Source organism: Anastrepha ludens, chromosome 2 (assembly GCF_028408465.1).
Source record: "Anastrepha ludens isolate Willacy chromosome 2, idAnaLude1.1, whole genome shotgun sequence".
NCBI classification, from domain to species: Eukaryota; Metazoa; Arthropoda; class Insecta; order Diptera; family Tephritidae; genus Anastrepha; species Anastrepha ludens.
Window position 1 is genome coordinate 18588849 of NC_071498.1, and position 24711 is coordinate 18613559.

General features: G+C 38.5%; 1 protein-coding gene across 1 annotated transcript; it reads left to right on the plus strand.

The window, feature by feature from the left end:
• Positions 1-1773: 1773 nt before the first annotated feature.
• Positions 1774-22248, plus strand: LOC128856061 (uncharacterized). The gene is made up of 8 exons (XM_054091711.1): positions 1774-2040; positions 2117-2655; positions 6298-6670; positions 6782-6984; positions 13671-13947; positions 20862-21352; positions 21426-21792; positions 21855-22248. The coding sequence occupies exons 1-8, from the start codon at positions 1857-1859 to the stop codon at positions 22046-22048; spliced, it is 2628 nt and encodes an 875-aa protein (XP_053947686.1). The 5' UTR covers positions 1774-1856; the 3' UTR covers positions 22049-22248.
• Positions 22249-24711: the final 2463 nt, after the last annotated feature.

Here is a 24711-nt window from a genome sequence, read left to right on the forward strand (position 1 = left end):
AATTGTGGCCTTTTCTGGATACATTGGTAGCTCTTGCAATTCTTCTGGCTGATCTTCACTCCAAAATCGACAATTCTGCGCATTTACCGATTGATCCAAAAATGAGCTTCGTCGCTGAACACAATTTTTCGATAAAAAACTGGATCTTCGGCCAACTTTCGGCCATTTACCAAAAATTCTGCGTTGCGGTAGGTCGTTCGGCTTCAATTCTTGCACCAGCTGTATTTTGAAAGTCTTCACACCTAAATCCTTTCGCAAAATTTTCCACGTTATTGAGTAACAGAGGCTCAAATGCTGCGAACGGCGACGAATCGATAATTGATGGCCGATACAGCTGCGATATTTTCTTCAGTTCGCACTCTACGTAAGCGTGGTTTGTTTGTTGGTGGTTTGACGTCCAATAATGTAAATTTGGTTCTAAATTTAGTCACAATAGCTCGAATAGCCGCTTCAGTGGGCCGATTAAACTGACCATAAAATGGAAGAAGCACGCGATAAACTTTCTTAACAGAACACGCATTTTTATAATAAAATTCAATGTTTTGCAAGCGTTGATCGTTTGTAAGGCGATTCATGGTTAAATTATACACCAAACTGAAGATGTTTGACAGTGAAACAAAACACGAAACGTGCTTCAGCTTTTCAAAACAACTGGATAAAAAGATAATAGCTAAAAAATCACCCTTTATATACATACAAATATTTATACAAATTGGAAATTTATGTGCATGTATCTCTCTTTGTCTTACCGCATTTACGTGTGTTCGTTAATCGGTCATTGCTCTAGACGGAACACAGGCCACAGTTTCCCACATGGTTAAGACGCTACCCACCCAGCCTATTGTGCGGCGCTTGGTGGAGTATTGGCAAATCTTTGGCAAGGAATGTTTCACTCATAAAACATATCTACCAGCATTTGATGAGATGTACAAGAATATTGGCATGGACGTGAGCCTCGGCCCGAAAATGTTCCAACTGCCAGTACCAAAAGAGTACGCCGATGAAATTTTTCCCTACGAATTCTGGTGTTGTTGCTGTTTTTGGCCATCCTTGACGTGAATCGCCTTTAAGGCGTGTACGACCAAGATTAAATTCAGCAACACATATTTCTACTGTGGGCAAATTAATGGCGAAAACTCCTTATACACTTTCAACATTTGTTCAAAAATTTCCATTGCTAAAATAAAAATTCAATCACTTGAATCACCATACTTGATTTTTTCCATTGTACTCGTGGAAAATACGGCGACACGTCGACACTAAATGGCTTGTAAACAAAGAATGAAATGACAGATTGAAATGAACCTTCACATAAGTTCATATGAAGAGTATACCAACAAAATAACAAGTAATAACGTCCCCTCTTTTTGAACCGCAAAACTTTTTGAAGAACCTAGTATGTATGTTGTAACAATTTGACTGCGCTCACGTAATGCTACGCTATGCAAAATAAGTGTGAAAATCCTACTCAGCTTTGAGTAATCGCCAGACAGATTGCACAATTAGCAGGCCGTTTTTAAATTGAGCGAAAGCTGTATGACTGAGCTTTGAGTTGATCAAAATGTTGCACTTTTCAATTGCAAGCGCTATTCGAATGGAATGTTATTATTATTGTCAGTTCTAAGTATGTACATTTGTATGTATTGTATTGTATTGTATTTGTACTGCTGCCCTTGCGAATATATGCAACGTTTTTCTCTTTTCAAAAGAGAGTTACAACGTCTGAGAATGAAAAATGCCTACATAAACTAAAGTTGAATGCTTTTCGTAATTGAATGCATTTGTTCAGTACAAATAAATCAGTACGGCATGCGCGTTCGGTGTATGTAGACAGTTACGTGTGAGTGTGCCAAGCAATGACGTCGAATGCAAATAAAAACATTACGGCCTTAGTGACATGCGACCAATTCAAAGCGCTCTTGCGGGAGAATTTTCAAGGTTTCGATGAACTTTTGAGTTTTTCAGCAGTTCGTGCCTTGGATGATGGCGAAAACTATATAACAACAATTATAAGAATTTGCGCTGATATGAGGCTGAAGGGTGAGTCATCAGCTGGTATACGAAGCGAAAGTTGTTTACCTTATCTTTGCTTTGCTGTTTCTTTTGTAATGTATAGACGCTAGTGAACAGCAAGTACAATTTATACTGAAAATCCCCTTACAGCTAAAGCAAAACAAAGAGTGTGAAGAGAAAGAGCAGCAGGGGCAAAGAGAGAGCACTGGTGTGGATGATTATCATGAACTTTTCGTCACCGAAGTGGATATGTACGACAACATCGTGCCAGAGCTGGAGGAGTTGTATGCGAAAATGGGAATATTAGTGCAATTCAAAGCGAAAAAATATAAATTTGCACATAAAATGAGCTGCAATTATGTTCTTATGGAAGATCTGCAGTTGAGAGGATTTGAAACCGCGCGTCGCCGAGAGGGGCTCGACGTGGTGCATACGACGGCGGTACTTGCAAAGCTAGCCCAGTGGCATGCAGCCTCTGCGAAGAGAATTGAAATAAAGGGTGCTTACCCGAAGGAATATGTGGAGAGCTACTTTTCGCAGACGCATTTGGAATTTATCGAAAAAATGAACGCAGCATTCAATGAGCCATTCATTCAGTGTATGGAAAGCTATGATTTGATGGTCAGAGAGAAAGAGATTATAGTGAGTATTTCAATTTTGAAAGAGATAAGAGCCAGCAATTACTTTAACTAATATAATATAAAAATATTGAAAATTTTTATATCCAGTCAGATTACCGTGATATTATAAATATGTTCACATAACGGTTATTTGCAAATACCAAAGTGAATATGTAAAGATTTATGTATTAAGGGGGGCCTTTTGTCAGTGGCTTCAAAAAAGGTGTTTTTTTCTCAATTTTTTCGAGGTGAAAAAAGCGACACACAGGAATAATCTTTTGCATTTATTTGAAGGCATTGACAATTGACAATTGAAGAGTAATAGACAATTTTTTAACATAAATAAAAAAAACCAAATGGCGGACATATAAGGGATCTCGCACAGTTTCTCGTTGTGGGCTAGTAAAACGGCGTGTAAGATTGCGGCCGTAGTTTTCACCTGAAACACAAAAGAAAAATATTGTCTTATTCAGAAGGCTTTCCCGCATATAATAGACTACTCTTGTATAAAAATATGAAAAAATTAACACACAATTAATTATTGAAAAAAGTGCTTTTTTCGTAATTTTTTTCGAAAAAGGTGTTAAATAACATTAAAAATAATTTTTTTTTGTATTTTGTTAGTTAATTACATAGTTGCGCATTTTAATTATCTTTATATAGATTATCGGTTTGAAACGATAACTTTCGTCGTTTTTTTTTTAATCTTTTCAAAAACATGGTTTTGATAAAACGTGTTTCAAAGTTTTCAGAAGGTAGACAGTATACTCACACGAGGGACGGTACACAGGCCTGTAACTCCGAAATCACTTTGAATTCCGCTATAAAATTTGGAGGGCATATATTCCTATAATATATCTATCGATTGCAGTAAATAAATCGATTTTTTGAAGGCGACTGATGAGAGGCTCCCCTTAAGCTGGGCACAGACGGCAAACCAATGCAAACAGTCGGTTGAAACTCATTTGCCACGCACGTGGGGATTTGTTGACAATTTTAGTTTCGTGCTTATCGTCGATGAGTAAATATGGAACGCGGGAAAAAAATGTTTATTATGGATGGTATTTATTTGTGCGTGAAAAAAGGGAGGAAAAGAATATGAAAAAATGCGCTCAATTTGAGTGCAGGACTGCTTAATGTTGTCATTTGTCCGCTCATGTTCACACTTCAAAGTTTCAAAAGAAATGATTGCAAAACCCGAAGGGAAACTCGTCAACTTCGCCACACACACGCAACCGATTGCAAGTTGACAAATTTTTTTCTTAAGGGGTTAGGTGGGTTTCAGAGGTTGAAAAAAGGAGATTTTGACTATTTTTTTTTAGTATATAAAATCATATATTTCATTTAAACAATTCACTTTATCTAAGATACATATATAAAGAATATTTTGTGAAATTTTTATTTAAAAATTTCGAAAACTCGGCCGTTGGTACCTCATCTTCCTCGACGTCTAAAAAAAAATCCTCTTGCCGTGGACAGCATAACTCATTATTGGTTCATCTAAAATCAAAAAGCCAAACGGATTTCGTTAGAGCATGGATAAATCTCGTTGTTGGACGAAGGAAACAAAAAAAAATTAAAATTTGAATTTTTGACAGGCTTTGAACCAGAAAACTAATTTTTTAGTGAAATTTTCGACATACATTGGCTAAAAAAAAATAGTTGTAATTAATGAAAAAAAAATCCTTCGTTCAATAACTAGATAATGTTATTTCAAAGATTTGTACAAAATTTGAACTAAATCGCTTCATAACTTTTCGAGATATCGTGTCCACCGACTTAAAAAATGAAGTTTTGAGATAAACACGTATACTTGCGAAGCGCTCAACTGACGGTGCCTAATGGGCGAAACTTCTGAAGGGTCTATCTCTTAGAATTTTACTCGGATCGACTTAAAATTTTAGGAGAGTATTTTAAAAATACTGTACTATTTAAAGAGACAAAAAAACAAAAATCAATTTTTTGAAATTTTCAAACCCACCTAACCCCTTAATTTCCGATCGGTTTGACAACTGCGCCACACACGCATCAATGTGTTGAAATTTCAAAGGATTGTTTGGATTTGTTGTCCGTTTGCGCCCAGCTTGAGGGTGCGCTAATTTTGAACTTTCGAAAAGTACCCGCGTCAACTCGGCATTCGCTTCTCTCACCAAAATAATATAACAAACGCGTGATTTTTGTTTTTTTATTTTTTGGATTAGTTTTAGGAGCCACTTCGAGTGCCATGTGTCGAAGTTTGAGAAAATAGTAAAATACTTTCCAAAAATGAGCGTGATAAATAATGTCATGTCTCTGTTCTGTCGCACATTGACAAAGTAGCAACCTACTTGCTGTGATAGACCCTACCTGAGTTGTGTTTTGCTAGGTAGTTTAATGAAAGGCCTGGAAATAAAATCAAATTCAAATTCTTCATCTGCTAGGAGCGACCTCTAAATAATAAGTAATCAGTGCAAAAAAACAAAAAAAAAAAAAAAACTTAGTAAATCAAAACATGCCGAAAGAATAGATCAGGTTCAATTTTTAAGGACACTTGTGTACAACAACAACATCATACTTTTGTACACAAAATGCATTTAGTTTATTAATAACTCGAGGCAACATTGAGATGTCGAATCAACTCTAAATAAAAAAATAAAAATCAAATTAAAAAAAAAATAAAAAAAAATTAAAAACATTAAAAAAAAATAAAAATTAAAACAAAAAAAAATTCACCGCCATGGCAAACCAAGAATCGGTCAATAAACACTTTCACTTTCCTTCAAGAGTGGCAAACTTTGGGATCATAAAATGTTTCAATAAGAAATGAACCTTAAGTGCATCTAAAGGGTTTTCCAATAACAGGTGTTCTTTTGAAAACCCAGGTTTGTCCATTCCTCGTCGTTCTTTGGAATTAGGCATTCCACAAACGTCATTACACCGTATTTTGCATAAAGATTTGGGTCTTAAGGCTTTTAAAGTCCAGTTAACACAATAACTCAAGCCGGCCGATCATCAACAACGTCGTGTCTGATTTGGGTCGTTGAAATGCATGAAAATGATCCGGAATTCCATCGAAAAATCATCTTGAGTGATGAGGCCCACTTCCACGTCGGTGGCTTCGTGAACAAACAAAATTGTTGGATCTGGGGCTCAGAAAATCCAACAGTTATTGATGAAAAGCCTCTCTATCCTCAACGTGTGACTGTTTAGTCCGGCGGAGTCATTGGACCTTACTTTTTCGAAAATGAAGCTGGAGTAACAGTTACCGTGAGTGGATTGCGCTATCGAGAGATGATCAACGATTTTTTATGGCCGGAATTGGATCGTATTGATCTGGACAACGTTTATTTTCATCGAGACGGCGCTTCCTGCCACACAAGCAACGAAACCATTGATATTTTACGGGAATAACACCGCTCAGTCATTAAGATGCCAATCCAAAAAAATTGCAGGGTTTTCACAGAAATTATAAAATTTGTTATACTTTAAGACTTTCGCCCAAAATATTTTGGGAAAGTACTAAGATTTACATTAGCTGGACCGATTTCAAAATATCTCCACATCTGGCAGAAATCTACAATTATAATAAGTTTTTTAATTCCTATAGAGAAACGGTACCTTTTTTTCCTTAGAAATTAGATGACTTCTTTTTTATTCCAGAACTTTCTTTGCGTTTATTTCACAGTTGAATTACATGCGAAACATGAATGAGTTGTACCTGAAATTTGGCAGTGTGGATGCACAGGCCTTCAACGTCTTGAACCATGGCGACTTTTGGATAAACAACATCATGTTCCAGCACGATGACGACGACAGAGCGATAATAAAGGAGGTGCTATTTGTTGACTTTCAATTGCCCAAGTACGGAACTTTCGCCATGGATTTGTTCTGCTTTCTGATGACCTCACCACAGTGGTTCATAAGACTAAGGAACTTCGACAATTTTGTTCAATACTATTATTTGGAACTGATAAAAAATCTGAAAGTGTTGCAATATAAGAAACCAATGCCAACCCTGAAAGAGCTGCATACCCAACTGGAAAAATATGGTTTGTGGGGTAAGTTGTGAAATACATCAAATTTGAGCTTCGAGGCATTGACAAATTTGTTTACATTTCTTAATTTATGATATATTTGGATTGGATTTATGAGTGGATATGTATTTGCAGCATTTGTTTGTGTTCAACGCATGCTTGCTGTGGCTTTACTGGACCCCCAAGAGAACTCGAACATCGAAACTTTCATGAGCAACAATGAGGAGGGAAAAGCGTTCAAGAAACGCATGTTTTACAATCCCCAATATGTTTCCCAAGTGAAGGAGATTTTGCCTTGGCTGATAGAGAAAAACTATCTGCACTGCTTGACACAGATCTCATAAAGTGTTTGTGATTATATTTTTTATACAATTTTACTATTTTTATATTTAGCTGGCGGAGCGAAACAAATTATTGTAAAACTTGTGCGAATTTTAATTTTATATACATACATACCTACCTTTAAATATATAAATTTAGTCTAGTAATATAACAAAAATAATGAGTAAATGATAGAATTTTTCTTTGATATTATATTTTGGTTCGAAAAGTTTCTGTAAGTTGGATAAGAAATCATTGCTACGCTTAGCATTTTTCACTTTTAGTTGTTGCCAAAAAATATTTATTTATTTATCAGTATCTATTTTGCTGCTTTCAATGTATTGCTGCCCAGAATAGTCTTCCAATCTTCGCACCACTTCTGAAAGGTTATTTGTGGTATGTTTTTGAGCTCTTCAAACGATACGGTCTTCATCTCCTCCAACGTGGCAATTTTCTGTCCTTTCAGAGTTCATTCCAGTTTTGGAAATGGAAAAAAGTCACAGGAGATCAAGGCTGGTGAATCCGTTGTCTGGGCATGTTTACAATGACATTTTTAGCCCAAAAATAATGAACAAGCAATGATGTGTGAGCCGGCGCACTATCGTGGGCTAATATGTATCTCAGACTGATTGTTGGTAATAAAGGGTTTTCCAAAAAGAGGTGATACAGGTGAATGGATTGCGCTATCGGGAGATGATTAACGATTTTTTATAGCCTGAATTGGATGGTATTGATCTGGACAACGTTTATTTTCAACAAGACGGCACTACGTACCACACAAGTAACGAAACCATTGATCTTTTACGGGTAAAGTTTCCGGACCGTGTTATTACTCGAAGAGGTGATCACAATTGGCCACCGAGATCTTATGATTTAACATCTGTTTTCTTTGGTGCCACATGAAAGAGAAAGTCTACACCAACAACCCAGGGTCGATTCGAGACCGCAAAGCTGGAATTCGTCAGGCTATCGAGGACATAGGGCAGCCACTTTGCAATTCGGTTATGGAAAATTTCATGAAAAAGATATTCTCCTGTAAGCGTGGTCGTGGTGGTCATTTGCCTGATGTTATTTTCCACTATTAACGGTATACCTTCCTCTTTATAACATAATGAAACTAGCGGACCCGACAGACTTCGTTCTGTCAAATAGAATTTGAATGTGGCAGTTTGTATTTCGACCTTAAGACGTTTTTACTCTGCTGACCCGCACACACCGCCCTATCATCATGGCGACGGTTCTATTCAGAAGAATTAAAGAAAAGAGTCAGCTCGGGTAAGTATCGTCGTTTCCACGAACTTTGGCCACCCTTTTGGGACCCATTAAAAACCACGACTGTGATGTTTGCCAGAGGGCTTCAAACTAAGAGGGGAACTTAAGGTTCAAACCTGATTGAAAAATAATCTAAAGGGATAGTGGGAACGTAAAGGTGGTAAATATTTATAAAGTGGGTGCTTCAATGACAAAGCATAGAGATAATTAATTATTTATTATTATTATTATTAGCACAGGGTTAATAACCGATATAATAGAGAATAATGAAATAAAACGTATATAAGTATTTTCATTAATCGCTTTATTGTAAATCAAGTGAATCAAAAATCTGTTTTATTTTTTTTGTAGTGCTTTATGATATACAATGTTTTTTGTTTGATTACCTGGTGAATATACAAACAAATCTGATGGTTTTTCAAAACGAGAACAGGCAACATACAATTGACCATGTGAGAAACATAGTTTTCTAGATTAGTTAATAATGTTTATCTTCTGTTCTTCATAAAATATGTTCGCCTTTTGTTATTCTTAAAATATATTTGGATTTGTTCAGCCATCATCAAATGTATTAGTACAGGCAAAAATTCTTAAACAAGGAAAGTTTAAAAATCGTGTGCGCGAAAGAACACAACTCAGCAGGGCAAGGCAAATGCGAAGAAAAGTAAGCGTGACCCTTTTAAGTCCTCTCGAACGATAAGGCTGGAAATAAATGAGGAATATAGCCTAAATACATATATCATCGAACACCCGTCGTCGCCGTAGGCTCGAATCTGCGTGCATTAACATAAGGCAATTTTTTTCTAATAGCGGTCGCCTCTCGTTAGGCAATGACAAACCTTCGAGTGTATTTCTGTCATGGAAAATCTCCTCATAAAATAAAATCTGCCGTTCAGAGTCGTCTTGAAACTGTAGGTCCTCCTATTTGTGAAAGAACATCAAGAGGCACACCATAAATAAGTGTGGGAGCTCGGCCAACATCTAACAGAAGTGTACGTGCCACTTATTATTATTATTTTTTTTAAATCAATCAGACTTGTGCAAATACGCCTCACTGAAAATAAATTGTATGGACGTGTCAGAAAAAAAAACCGCTACTGTCGGAAAAAATATCATGACGCGCTTTTCTGTCGCAAATGCCCTTTGAAGGGGCATTACTCAAAAAAGGCTAAGCCGATTACTCTCAAATTTTAACACGAGCTTCTTAAATATATTTTTTTAATCGAAGATTTTTTCTCACCGATAATTTTTTTTTATGAAGAGTTTAAGGTCCAAAATTAACTTTTTTCTAATATAGAAACCGCCATTTTGTCAAAAAAAAAAATTCCTATTTCTTCGATTAATTACTAGTGCTATTATAAATTACTTTAACGAAATTTTTTGTTTTTTAATTTCAAAGAAACCAGTCCAGAGATATACTGGGTACCGCAAAACGTCTTTTTTGAGAGGAGCTCCCGGAGATCAGCTGTAGCTCCCTTCCAAATAAGTATTTTTACTAATACTAAGTCTTAAACACAGTTAAAAGATAAAATAATAAGTGTACAAATTTTTAGATCAATAAATTTAAAAGTTTTCACAAAAAAAATTCTGGAAAATTCGCTTTTTTCGGCCTTCTAACTGTATATAATCCCTGAAGCAAGAACATAAAATTCAGGAAAAGAATAATTTTTAAGAGCGAAACTAAAATTAATATGATTGGTCCTGATAGAAAGACTTTTGTTCATCATAAAAGACAAGAATTTGATCCTCGGTACACAACAAAGGCAGCAAAGCACGGTAGGGATAACTTGAAAGTTTTGGTACCATTTTCTTGGAATGGAGTGGAACCAATAGTGAGAATAAATGGCAATATGGAAAAGTTTGCTTACCTTGAAATCCTCAAAAATACGATGGAACCATATTTGTTTCGCGTCCAAGCAGCTAAACTAGGTATTCATGCAAGGTAACGACCCCAAGCTTGCAGCAAATGTGGTGAAAAACTGGCTTTCCAAAGAAAAAATTGCAGTTCTCGTTTGGCCAGCACAAAGCCTCGACTTAAACCAATAATAAAAGAGGCAATGAAAAACCTTTGGACAACAAAACAACTCTTGGGTAAATCCTGGGGTCTGAACCCTAAAACGATCTTCTGGATCTACACTCCAAGATCTATTGTACTATATGGGGCCTTGGTATGGTGGGTTAAAACAAGTAAAATTACTGATATATCAAAACTATGTAAACCACAAAGGCCGGCGTGCCTAAGCATAACAGGGACCATGAAAACTATCCCAACAGCTGGCTTGGAAGCTCTTTTAAATTTACCACCACTACATTTAGCAATATAAGAGAAAGCTACTATGCAAACACTCTCTTTTCATATGAAAGAAAAACTTAAACCAGGAGATCTGGTCATCTGTACACCTCAATATCTTGAACAGGGTTCAACATGCAATATGCATAATCCAGTCGAATGACCACACAGAACCCGTATTCAATTTTATAAAGAGATCCAAGGTCATCTTTCCACCTAGGGAAGAGTGGAACAATAACCCAGCATGGATTAATGATGGCTCACAAAACCGGAACACAGATGGTTCTAAAACGCTCCAAGGAGTAGGAGCAAGAATAGTGGGGTCTAGAGTACAAAAATCGCTAATACTAGGTACAGATTCCACAATTTTCCTTGCGGAGCTCTTCGCCGTAATAGAAACAGTGGAAATCATATCCAAAAGAGGGCTCAAGAAAATAAAAATTAAAATACTTTCATACATCCAATCGGTTCTCAAAGCCTTGAATAGCTTCACATTCAAGTCAAAATTCGTAACAAAAAAAAAAGTGTAACAATGCGCTTAAAAAACTGGCCACTTATAAACAGGTCGAGCTGATTTGGGTACCAGGATATGAGGGACGCGAAAGAAGGGGCAGAATGGCTATATATTGGACCAACCCTATTTTTCGGCCTTAACAAAAATAATATAAAACAGGAACCAAAAAATAGATCCAAACCAAAATCAGGGAACACTGGATCGGCACAAGCGGCCTTAATCACTCTAAAAAGTTTTTGAACTTCAATGCCTCTTTGGAGCACTTACAGGTCACTTTGCCTATACTAAACACTTTAATACAATAATAACCCTACTACAAGATTATGCAGGTTCTACTGTGATGAAGAGGAGTCTATGGAACACTTAATCACCAACTGTGAGGCTTTAGGCCACAGCAGACGCAGAATCATGGGCTCGTACCTACTAGAGGAGGAATACCTACAATTGCTCTGTCCTATGGCGCTGGTTCGATTTCTCGGTATACTAAATAATTAGAATTAAGTAATTAGGGGCGCACAATAGATCAATCTAGCCGCAGTACATAAAGGCCTTAGCCTAACCCGTACAACCATTACCATTATCATAAACCATCTTTAGAAGCTGTATAATGAACTATGCCAATGAACTATGGCGAGGAATGCGGAAGCATTGCACTCTTTCACTTTGGAAGAACGCCAGAAAAAAAAGTTTAACTAGATGGTGGGAAACAGTTTTAAAAATAATGGACACTCAACATAATACTAATCGGGTAAGAAATTAAGGTTGTCCCCTGTCGCCCCTTCTCTTCGCCATCGTCCTTGATGACGTCATGAGTCAACTGACCCTGCACAAAAAAGGCATCGTATGGAGTTTCACCTGACATCTTGAGGACCTGGACTTCGCCGATGACTACTGCCCCCACTCTCACAAACTCTCTGACATACAAGCACAGGTGGACAAACTAGTTTCACTGGCACGCACTGTCAGACTGGAGGTCAACATCGCCAAGACCAAGGTCATGAGAGTTAACCACAATAACGCAAGGCAGACGGTTGGTTGACAGATGCCCGGTGGAATTCGTTGAAAGCTTCTGCTACAGATGGTGGCGCAGATGAAGATGTTAACTGCAGGCTAAACAAAGCTAGGGCGGCTTTCGGGCGAATGCATACAATATGGGGGAGTTCGCAAATCTCCAGGCGCACTAAACCACGAATATTCGGCTCATGCGTGAAGTCAGTATTGTTGTACGGAAACGAAACGTGGCTGGTCTCTAACACCATCACACAGAGGCTACAATCCTTCATCAACAAATACCTCCGCATCATCTGCAGAATATTCTGGCTAAACATCATCAGTAACGACGCACTGTATAGATTAACGAACGAGGAAACCATCCTTAGGCGAATCAAACGCAGAAAGTGGCGATGGATAGGTTACACATTGAGAAAACCACCAGATAGCATCACGCGAATGGCACTGGACTGGAACCCGCAAGGGAGCAGAGGTCGCGGTCGACCAAAAAACACTTGGAGAAGGTCGATGCTGCGCAAACTAGCAGATACCAAGAAATCAAGAGACGGTGCAAAAAATAACAGCACAGAGCCGTGTACGATGGAAGAGTCTTGTCGAGGCCGTATACTCCCGAGAGAGGAGTGAACAAGGAAAAAAAAGAAGAAGAAAAAAAAAGAAGTTAATAAACAAATCGTACCAATTTGAAGTAACTGATTTCTGTTTTTTTGCAGATCGCTAAAAGTGCGCTATTTCAGTGTCCAGTCCAAAATGTGAAATGCGCATTTTTCGAACTTTTCATAACTGTCGATATTGAATTGCTATTTATTTGGCTTTTTTTGTGATAATCTGAGATAAAAGAATATATTTGGGAACCCTATCCGCCACCTGGGGACGCGTCTGATGGAAGACTGTCAACTTCACACGGATGACCAAGCCATAGCCGACCTGAAAAAGCTACGAGATAGGAGCTGGAGATCTGCTGCTACGAACCGTGCAGATTGGAAAAGGATTGTGGATGAAGCTAAAGCTCACCCTGAGCTGTAATCGCTACCTGATGATGATGATGATATTCCATGTTTTGGTGGGTAAGTGCGCTATTTCTCTGCCCACAGCTGTATGTGCATATGTACGTATGTATGTAAACAAGGAAATTTGTTTTGTTTCTCTTCCCTTTTTTATTGCATTCATTTAAACTGAATTGTAATTTATTCTCAAGTGGAGAACATCACAATAAAAATATATATATATATATACATGTATATGCGGACAACAGCAACAACTCAGCTTAAGTGAATGTGAATGCGCTCGCAAATATGTTTGCCGACTGCTTCGATCACTGATAACGAGGTGAATCTCCAAAATTTCGCAAAAAGTTGATGCCATAAAAAACGAATTTCGTATCTGCGGCCAAAAAGCTCGCTATCTGTTGTACGAGTGTGTGTACATATGTATGTATGTTTGTATGTATATTATCTCACAGGTTGCGCAAGCTTTTCAGTTTAAGCCTCCAAGTTCAGTGAGAATTTGAACTTCTTCTTTGTTGTTTAATAACTCAGTTTCGCCAAGCGGTTAATGGTCAGTTAGACTTTGACTTTTAAGAGTGCAACAGTTTTTATTCGTAATTTTCAATTCATAAGATTTATGAGCGTCGGGCGAAAATGTCGGCAAAAGAAGAAATTAATCACAAAAATGGGACATTAGGCAGCATACCAAGTGAAAAAACGAGTGACGCTACCAACGGTGATGGTCCTACAGTGCCGGACTGGTTGAAAGCCGAATTATTCAACGACTTCCTCAAGGAAAATATACCAGAGTTTAAAGAAATTAAGAATTTCAAAATAAAGCCTGCAGTAGCACCGGGCGAGAACTATACCACCCTAATGTTGCAAATCGAAATCGAAATCTACACACAATGTAAGTTTTGTTGGTTCCCTTATCTCACCCCCCACATATGTAAACAGTTAAATAGTGAAATATCCCTGCCGGAAATTGGTAGTCGCTTACGCAAATACTAGTTTTCAGTGCACTTAGTACGATTTACTTTGGCATTGGCATCAAAATCTTGCAGAGGCAATGAGAGAGCTTAAACAAGAAATACTTTTTTCCCAGAACACAAAAAAAAATACCTGTATATACAAGCAGGCTAATCACCTACCCTGTCAGAAATCAAAACAGATTAACGAAACCAACGCAAGACTGAGTCTTGTCGAGGCCCTATGCTCCCGAGAGGAATGAACAATGAAAAACAAATACACAAGTAATATGGCGGCCGCCGAAGCTGAATGTTTTGGTGGGTGATTACCATTCGGGAGTGCGTAGGTTCGAATCTTCGCGGATGAACACAGTGTTTCCAGATAGGTTTTAATGGGTTTGGCAACGTGAGGCCGAGCGTTGTCATGCTGTAGAATCACTTTTTCATGCCTCTCCGAGTATTGCGGTCGCTTCTCGCGCAGTGCTCAGCTCAATCGCATTAATTGAAGTCGATACCGATGCCCAGTGATAGTTTCGCTTGGTTTTAACAGTTCATCATAAATAACACCAACTTGGTTCCACCAAATACATAGCATTACCTTCGCAGCGTGAATATTCGGCCGAGGCGACGACGTAGAAGCATTACCGGGCAGTCGCCATGACTTTCTTTTCTTTGGATTGGTGTAATGAATCCATTTTTCATCACCCGTCACGATGCGAAGATGCGATGAAGAAAACCCTTCCTTTTCGCCGTTGGAGCAGTTGTTCACAAGCGATACAGGGAAAAAACAACGTTCAACCTCTCTTGGTTTTAACTCATAAGGAACCTAAATCCCCTGTTTCTGAATCATTCCCATGCAATCGATTGAAAATGGATTGGCGGGTAACTCCTAATACTGAAGCAAGCTCTACTTGCGTTTGACACGGATCCTCATTGAGCAATGCCTCCAGCCTCCAATTCAGCGTCTTCGAAGGTTTTTGGCCTTCCTTCACGCGAACGGTCGTCAACATTAAAACCACCGTCTTTGAAGTGACGGAACCAATCTCGGCGCATTGTTTCACTTAAAGCAGATCTACATAAACTTTTTGTAGCTCTCGATTCGCTTTTTTTTTTAATGAAAGAGGAAAATCAACACTTCCCGCAAATGACGGTTATTCGGCACAAAATCAGACATTTTCACAAAACCAAAAGTATTCGAGTATGATACCAAAACAAAATCACTAATGTGTCGAAGCAGTTTGTTTACCATATGTCTAAGCCAGGTTTATGACGTTTAGGTTATGTTAGAATCGACTGGCACACACTGCAGGCGGCATTTATTATCAAACATATTTTATGGACAACGTTAATTGCTATTTTATTGTTATTTCACATATGTACACCAATATCTCGTTTTCTGTCGTTTCGCTTTGCGTTTTTTCGAAGTTGCGTCGCTGCTTAATTAGTACTAATTTTCAGTGTGCGTCGTTAAGTTTTCGAGGTTGCGTTGTTTTAGGTTCGAGTTTTTAATTTCTTTTTTTTTCTGACTATTCTTTTTTTCTAAAAGATTGCAACACTTTTGTTTCTAATTGCGCCATGCCATCAAAACTGCGGGATTTCCTTTCTATGCAAAAATCAACGCAATAGTTTTATTTTCACTTTGTTTTGCTAATTTTAGCGTTCATTTTCAATTACATAATGTGTTGTGCTTTTTTTAAAATAATAATAAAAATTAATATAAATTTTAACGTCTCTGGTTATAAAAAAGGTAAATACTTTTCCAATTTATTTATTGGCAGAATTATATTATTTTTTGTTTTTTACATACACCTGTAATTTTTTTAGCCAAATGAGGGGAAAGGGCGCTGCTGGTAGAATTACAAAAAATAAAAAAACTATAATTTAAAAAACTATTTATGTATTTAAAAGTTATGACCTTCGACGAACATTTAAACTTCTTTTAAGTGAGACTGGCGGACAAGATAAACCTGTCATGCTAGAGTTTTGGAAAAAGTTCAACATTATGAAAGCCATAACAATTATTTCCGATCTGTGGGAGGAGGTTAAGCCATCTTGCATGAATGGTGTTTGGCGCAAAATATGGCTGAATGTGTTCACCGAATATGCGCCTTAAAAGTTGATGGTACACCAGCTGTTCGTCATGAAATTTCTTATTTAGTTAGAGAGTCTAATTTTGAAGGTATGGAGCAGATTGACATAAATGAATTGCTAACCTCGCACAACCAAGAACTCTCTAATGAAGAACTATTGCCACTGGAATTGCAATTTGCTAATGAAGAAGATGACAGTGACTGTTCAAAAGAAACCTCCAAAGAACAAAATTTAACATTCAAACACGTTTCCAAAGCGATGTGTTTGATTGACAAAGCAAAAAGCAATTAAGATTAAAAAACAAAAAACGATTCTGATAGCGGAAGGAGTTTTAAAGTGTCCCAGGCAGTAGCTATGAATGAACAGTTGCTGCAAGAAAACTCATTTTACGTTGAAATAAAAGCTGTTCAGCAAACATTGGACCAATTTTTTGTGAAAGAAAGCCGACTTACGACAACAGCCACTATGGACACATCAGACAGTGATAAATTCTAATTTTGTTTTTCATAAATTAATTGAATAGTTTATTTTGTTTTAATTAAATTCGTTTTTTTATGTATCTATGTATGCAATAAATTTTTATATTATTTTTAAATGTTTACGTTGTTCAATTTTCTTTTTCAAAAGTAGTATTTTCGTAACTCTAGAACCTATCTTCGATCTTTACATGGTTTGCTACAGAAAGTGGTTTTTTGGTAGGCCCAGGAAACTAGCTCGACGACGGGTTGGGTCCAGAGGGAGAGGGGTGGGTTTAATAGGGCATGTGAAAAGGTGGTTAGTGTCGTGACGGGTGCCTTCACACGCTGGACATGTGTTTACTATGTCGGGGTCGATTCTGGATAATTAGGAGTTTAACCTGCTAAAATATCCAGAACGTAATTGTGCCAAGGTTACGCGGGACTGTCGGGGAAGTTGGAGCTCTTCGTCTGCGATTGGTGGTGGTTGGACTCCGATAACGGCATTCGGGTGACGGGAGCTTAAGAAGGTGGTGAGCGTCTCCCGATGAATGTCGTTTATGGCCTGTCTGTACACTGTTCGATCCAGTAACTGTCAGTATGTTTTGTCTGAGATCTCTTCCGCGTAGTTGCTGAAATGCTTCCTGATGTGCCTGGGAGGTGGCTCAGGCTCGAGCAGGTGTCTGCATGGGTGAGACCTGAGGTAACACCCTAGCAGGAGGTGCTTTCTGAGCAGTTTGTTATGCTCCTTCACAGGTAGCATATGAGCCTCATCATGTAGATGTTGTATAGGTGACATCAGAAGACATCCTGTCACGGTCCTTAAGGCAGTGTTTTTGCAGGTCTGAAGCTTCGTTCACTGCGACTCACTGGTTTCAGGCGATCAGACAGGCGCAGCATAGTTTATAACCGGTCGGCCTATTGCGTTAAAAGTCCACAGCAACATTTCCTTGTCTTTGCCCCAAGTGCTGCCGGCGAGCGACTTGCGATTCTGTCCTTTAGTTGCAATAGCGGTTGTATGCGCTGAGAAGGAGAGCAAGCTGTTAGAGGTAACTCCCAATACTTTGGGGTTGTTAACCGTCGGAATTTGTGTATCATAGACTTTCACCTTGAGTTGTAGCTTGATCTCCTTTGCCCAGGTGGTGCAAAGGGTCGCCCTGGATTTAGTGGGGGAGAGTTGTAAATTCCTCGCAGTGAAGAAGCGAGAAAGGCTGGCGAGGTAGTCGTTTACCTTGGAGCATAGGCCATCAATGTCATTGCCCGACGCCTTTATCGTGCAGTCGTCGGCGTATGAGACCAGGGAGACTCTCTCTGGTGGCTGGGGGAGTTTCGAGATATAGAAGTTGAAAAGCAAGGGTGAAAGGACACCACCCTGAGGTACAGTTTGCTTTATTTTCCTCTGTTTAGATGTTTGGTCTCGAAATATCACCGACGAATGACGACCACTCAGGTAGTTCGCGGAAAATAAAAAAGCGTAATTCGTTTTGAGTCGTTTCAATTTGCGTTGTGATCTTTTTTTGGAACGTAACCACGACGCAAAGTGAGGTATTGGTGTACTTATATATGTACGCATACTTATTTGTATAAATTTGAGTAATATTAATTATGTAAATATATGATAAATAGAAGTTGTTAGCAGAAAATAACAAGTGTGATATTCACACAAGAAATTATTTAACTTAATCAAATAATTATTAGGTGTGCAGCTAAGTTTCCGCTGTTTGTCAATAGATGCCGCCAGCAGTGTGTGCTAGTCGATTCTAACATAGCTTAAGGGGTAACACCACTCTACACGCGTAAAATAAACACGATTTTTAAAGAATTTTTTTGTATAGAAAGAAAGGGAAAACAATCTCTCTGATTTGGGAAGTTATTACTTATATACTAAAACACAAAACTACAAAGTTTGATCGAAAAATTTTACAAAATGGCGGCATTGGAGACATTTTTGTAATGTGGTTTCTCTTGAAGGAGCTCCGCGGCACGCAGCACCGAGGGTGCAAATTTTAATCTGGAACAAGGAAATTTTTTTTTCTTAATCTAGATAAGAATAGCTAGAGAAACACGTAGGGGATTTAAAAAATATTTATTTTTGTGGAATTAGCAAGCATTTGAAGGAAAAAAACTCTATTTTGGACTAAAAAAACGGCACTTAAATAATTATAACAATCGTTTAAATTGATCTATCGAAAATCCCCTACGCTCTTCTCTTAAGAAGGTTATTATACAGGCGTATTGAAAAACCTGATTAAAAATATTTAAAATTGTTTGAGTTATGCTGCGTGTCAATATCAGAAAACGTGTTTTGAGAAAAACGCGTTTAAAGTTTGGAAATTTGGAGAAATCGTTAGGTAGCAGTCACTAACGCTTGGTTAAAAGCTTAAAATATTTATGAAATAAACTTCGGTAACGTATAAAACTTTTTGTTCTGTATTTTAAAAGGTTCAAAGAATTGTTTAAGCTTATAAAAAAAAAATCAATTTTTTGAAATTTCTACAGTGGTGTTACCCCTTAAACGTCATACACCAAGCTTAGACATATGGGTAAACAAATTGCTTCGACACATTAGTGATTTTGTTTTGGTATAATCTACTTTTCGTTTTGTGAAAATGTCTGATTTTGTGCCGAATAACCGTCATTTGCGGGAAGTGTTGATTTTCCTCTTTCATTCGAAAAAAAACCGGCGGCTGAAGCGCATCGAGAGCTACAAAAAGTTTATGTAGATCTGCTTTAAGTGAAACAACGTGCCGGGATTGGTTTCGTTGCTTCAAAGACGGTGATTTTAATGTTGACGACCATTCGCGTAAAGGGAGGCGAAAAACCTTCGAAGACGCTGAATTGGAGGCATTGCTCAATGAGGATCCATCTCAAACGCAAGAAGAGTTTGCTTCAGTATCCGACAATCCATTTTCAAGCGAATGCATGCTTTAGGAATGATTCAGAAACAGGGGATTTAGGTTCCTTATGAGTTAAAACCAAGGGATGTTGAACGTCGTTTTTTCTTTTTTCGCCTGTGAACAACTGCTCCAGCGGCAAAAAAGGAAGAGTTTTCTTCTGGATGGAAAATGGATTCATTACAGCAATCCAAAGAAACGAAAGTCATGGGGACTGCCCGCTCATGCTTCTACGTCATCGCCTCGGTCGAATATTCACGCTGCGAAGGTTAACTGTTGAACTGTTAAAACCTCGCGAATCCATCACTGGAGATCGATATCGACTTTAGTTGATGCGATTGAGCCGAGCACTGCGCGAGAACCGACCTCAATACGCGCAGAGGCATGAAAAAGTGATTCTACAGCATGGCAACGCTCGGCCTCACGCTGCCAAACCCGTTAAAACCTACCTGGAAACGCTGAAATGGCTAATCCTACCCCACCCCCCATATTTTCCAGATATTGCGCCGTCCGATTATCACCTGTTCCGATCGATGGCACATGATCTAGCTGACCAGCAGTTCCATTCGTATGAAGACATCAAAAAATGGTTTGATCCGTGGATAGCCTCAAGAGATGAACAGTTTTACCACGACGGTATACGAGATCTTCCAAAAAGATAGGAAAAAGTAGTAGCCAGTGACGGGCAATACTTTCAATGATTCACTTGTAACCATTTTTTCAGAAGAAAGTTGTATTTTCATCAAAAAAAAAAAAAAAACAGCGTGCACTTAGTTGCTCACCTAATAAATATATTTTGTGAATTAATTTTAATTTAAATTTAAAATCGATCGCGAAATTACGACGCTTTGCCAATAAGTATAATTATTTTTTTTTTTGCCGAATGGGTTCGTGCGCGACTACCAATCGGAAGTCCCAAAGCCCCGGCAATGAATCACAAATTGATAGAAAAAGTTGTTTGTAATGCCAGTCGCTCCTCGGCAGACAATGGCAAGCCTCCGAGCTAGGAAAATTTATATAATTTTCTTTAACTCCTGCGGCTCACAACGGACCTATTTCGTTGTCTAAGTTGCATCGCTGTCTCTACGTGCGATGCGGCTGCCAAGCCTAACCTAACCTTATTTAACTCCGGTTGGAGTGTAAGGCCATGAAAAACTCCTCATACCGATACCATTTGCCGCGCGGAGGTGACATAAAACTGTAGGTCCTTCCATTTGTGGAAAACACAAACTGTATATAATTTTTCAAAGGCAGCATACTTAATTGGCGAACTCTCAGTGCCTGATTTTATATGAGAAAAGAAAATATCCTTTGCAGGATCCCTTAAAATAGAACTGCGTGACTTTCCAATCCTTTCCAAGCAGATTTGTTTCCACGGTCATCCTAATACACTTTGAAATTATATTTATTCAACAGCTGGCAAGCAGAAGACGCTGTCTTATATGATGAAACTGCCTATCGATTCGCTTAAGGACTTAATGGAGAATTATGACGTCTTCGGCATTGAATCCACCATGTACTGTTCAGTGGTGCCCGAAATGGAGCAGATGTATCGTGATGCAGGTGTCGAAGTGAAATTCGGTGCACGATATTATGACATTCGGCCACCAACAGAAGCTGCTATCATATTGCTAGAAGATTTACGCCAGCGCGGCTTTAAGAATGTCAATCGGCTTCAAGGGCTCGACATGGAGCACACAAAGTGTATGCTTCGGAAACTTGCTCAATGGCATGCAGCGTCTGCGACGCGCGTCCAGTTCAAAGGTCCCTACCCAAAGGCTATAACAATTGGCTTCTTCTTAGAGGAATACTACGAATCGACGAAGCAGATGTATGAAAATCTAGGCAAAGCATTCATGAACAGCGCAAGGACGTTGCAAGGCAATGAGGAATACATCGAAACCTTGGCACGTATAGACACACTTAAATGCGTATGTATGTATGCATATATAAGAATGCATTTGTTTGATTTCTTTACAGGAGAAATTCAATTTGGATCAATTTGCTAGACTCTTCAAAGCCAGCAAGTTCGATCCGAATGAGTTCAATGTATTGAACCACGGCGACTGCTGGTCCAACAATGTCATGTTTCAATACGATGCGTTTGGAAAAATCAAAGAAACATATTTCGTGGACTATCAGCTACCCAAGTACGGCTCACCAGCTCAAGATTTGTATTACGCTCTGCTCTCCTCAACGAGTTTCGAATTGAAAGTAAAACAATTCGACTACTTTATCAAATTCTATCACGACAATTTAGTAGAGAATCTGACGCTGTTGAAGTACCCCAAGCAAATACCCAAGCTGAGGGATCTGCACACACTTTTGCATAAGCACAACATTTGGGGTAAGTAAAAAATATGAGCAAAAAATAAACAAAAGAGTTTGTCAAAATGCGTACCCTTAAAGCTTACGCGACAACCAGTGGAGTTATGGCCGCCGTACTGCTGGATCCCACCGACAAGGCTAAGCTCGAAAGTATGATTGAGGAAAGTGAAGCTGGAGATGATTTCAAGAAGCAATTGTTCGCAGGTGCGAGATTTCGTAAGCATGCTGAGGTCGTCTTGCCATGGCTACATAATCGCGGCGTATTGGAGTGCTGACCTACATACAAATCACCGTTTTCGCATTTTGTTTAACGACCACTTTATCTGTGCGATTTTTAACTGTTATTTGTTGCGTATTGTGTAATAATGAAAAACCAATATATGCAAGTGCATATGTATGTATGTATTGTATGTATGTAAGTACTTATGTGCACATAGTGGATATATATGATGAACGTGAAGAGAATAAGGTTTTATTTATTGCAATTCCTGGAAATGTGTGTATGGAAGCATGGATATATACAGCGTTGAAACGCACGTGTGTAAGCTTTTGAGAGCATTTCAAAATACCAGTTAATCGCACAGGAGAAATGAAGTATGTAGTTAGAGCTGGATTTGTTTTCATTTTATTTCATGCCTCTATGGGATTCCCACAGTAAACATTTACACGACGCGGAGATCAAAATAAAGCATTTGTATGGATAGGAGTACGAAATAATTCGATATTCCATGCAAATGAGTGAAAACTGGTTGAAATTTCTTACCAGTCTTACAGTTTTTGCATGGTGAAAAGATAGTTAAAGGTGTTCTACGTAGCAAACCGTTATTTGGCTCTAAGCGAATTTGAGAGCTGAGCTGATGTTACTTGGGATGTGTTTCACAGAATTTAACTTGTGATAGTGATAAAAATCAACAACAACAACAGGCCGAATGACGCAGAATCCAAAGTTCGCCTCAAAAAAAATTTTTTTTTTACCATACCTAAGCAGCAAACATGGTAATCTATCAGTCTTGCAGGTTTTGGGGTTTTTCTAACATTAGCCGTATTAGTAGAATTAATTCTACTTGGTGAGTTAAATTGAATTCTGATAGGTGTTTAGAGTACATACATAGGAAACATACTTTTGTACAAGAATGATAGAAACAAGATTGCGGCCATCAGAAAGTGCGTGACGTCACATTGGCTGAGTTGTGCAGTGTTGCCAATCATTTGCTCTTAGCAATAAATTTAGTGCTTTTTTGCTTAGGGAGTCAATGACATTGAAGGCCTATGCTTCCAAGGTAAACGACTACCTCGGCAGCCTTTCTCGCTTTTTCACTGCGAGGAGTTTACAACTCTCCCCCACTAAATCCACGGCGATCCTATTCACTACCTGGACAAAGGAGGTCAAGCTACAACTGAAGGTGAAAGTCTATGATACACAAATTCCGACGGTTAACAACCCCAAATTATTGGGAGTTACCTTTAACAGCTTGCTCTCCTTCTCAGCGCTTACACCCGCTATTGCAACTAAAGGACAGAATCGCAACCTGGTCCTCAAGTCGCTCGCCGGCAGCACTTGGGGCAAAGACAAGGAAATGTTGCTGTGGACTTTTAAAGCAATAGGCCGACCGGTTATAAACTATGCTGCGCCTGTCTGGTCGCCTGGAACCAGTGATTCGCAGTGAACGAAGCTTCAGACCTGCCAAAACACTGCTTTAAGGACCGTGACAAGATGTCTTCTGATGTCACCTTTACAACATCTACATGATGAGGCTCATATGCTACCTGTGAAGGAGCATAACAAACTGCTCAGCAAGCAGCTCCTGCTAGGGTGTTACCTCACCACCCAGGCACATCAGGAGGCATTTCAGCAACTACGCGGAAGAGATCTCAAGCAAAACATACAGACAGTTACTGGATCGGACAGTGTACAGACAGGCCATAAACGACATTCATCGGGAGACGCTCACCACCTTCTTAAGCTCCCGACACCCGAATGCCGTTATCGGAGTCCAACCACCACCAATCGCAGACGAATAGCTCCAACTTGCCCGAGAGTCCCGCGTAACCTTGGCACAATTACGTTCTGGATATTTTAGCAGGTTAAACTCCTACTTATCCAGAATCCACCCCGACATAGTAAACATATGTCCAGCGTGTGAAGGCACTCAGCACGACACTAACAACCTTTTCGCATGCCCCATTAAACCCACTCATCTAACACCCCTCTCCCTCTGGACCCAACCCGTCGAAACAGATAGTTTCCTGAGCCTACCGTTAGATCAGCTAGACGAAGATGACCGGTGATTACGCTACACTGATAGGGCAAAGATACTGCTACAACAACAACAAGAACATAAGTTAAAAACAAAATTTTTATTATTTAACAAAAGAAGGATAAAAAAGGTCACTCTGGGAAGATTTCAGTGCCAATGAAAATTTGTTGATTCTTATAGAATTTTGTGGTTTGAAAGTGCAAATCTAATTTTGTACTACTTTAAGGGTTACGTAAAAATATTAGATATATTTCTCTCAACTCTTCTTAACATTAAAAATCTTTTCACATATTTTAAAAAGCGTTTGAGTTTACTGAATGCGAATTAAAACCATAGAGGTGTAATCGTCTCGTCCGGCCCTCAATCCTTAGTGGGACATAAGACATCAAGAGGTGTATTCATAGTAAAAATAAGCAAAAAAAAAATACCAAAAAATGCTAAAGAAACCATAACGACATTTTTACAAAAAGAGTACCTTGTCTTGTTACATAACCTGAAATATAGCAAAAAATTCGTTCTCTTAACGAAAGAGTTTCTCTAAAACTTATAAATGAAATTGTCCATAACCATAAGACCTTTATTTAAAAAAACGCGCATTTTAAAGACAATTTGTCACGCATGCAAAGTTCTTTAAGTAGTTCAATAAAAATGTGGTATTTGATTTTTTTAAATGGACATTT

Coding starts and splice junctions, on each gene's coding strand:
- LOC128856061 (XM_054091711.1), top strand. CDS start 1,857: ATGACGTCGAATGCAAATAAAAACATTACGGCCTTAGTGACATGCGAC. Junction 6,671..6,781: donor GGAAAAATATGGTTTGTGGG/GTAAGTTGTGAA, acceptor ATGTATTTGCAG/CATTTGTTTGTGTTCAACGC. Junction 6,985..13,670: donor TGCACTGCTTGACACAGATC/TCATAAAGTGTT, acceptor TCAATTCATAAG/ATTTATGAGCGTCGGGCGAA.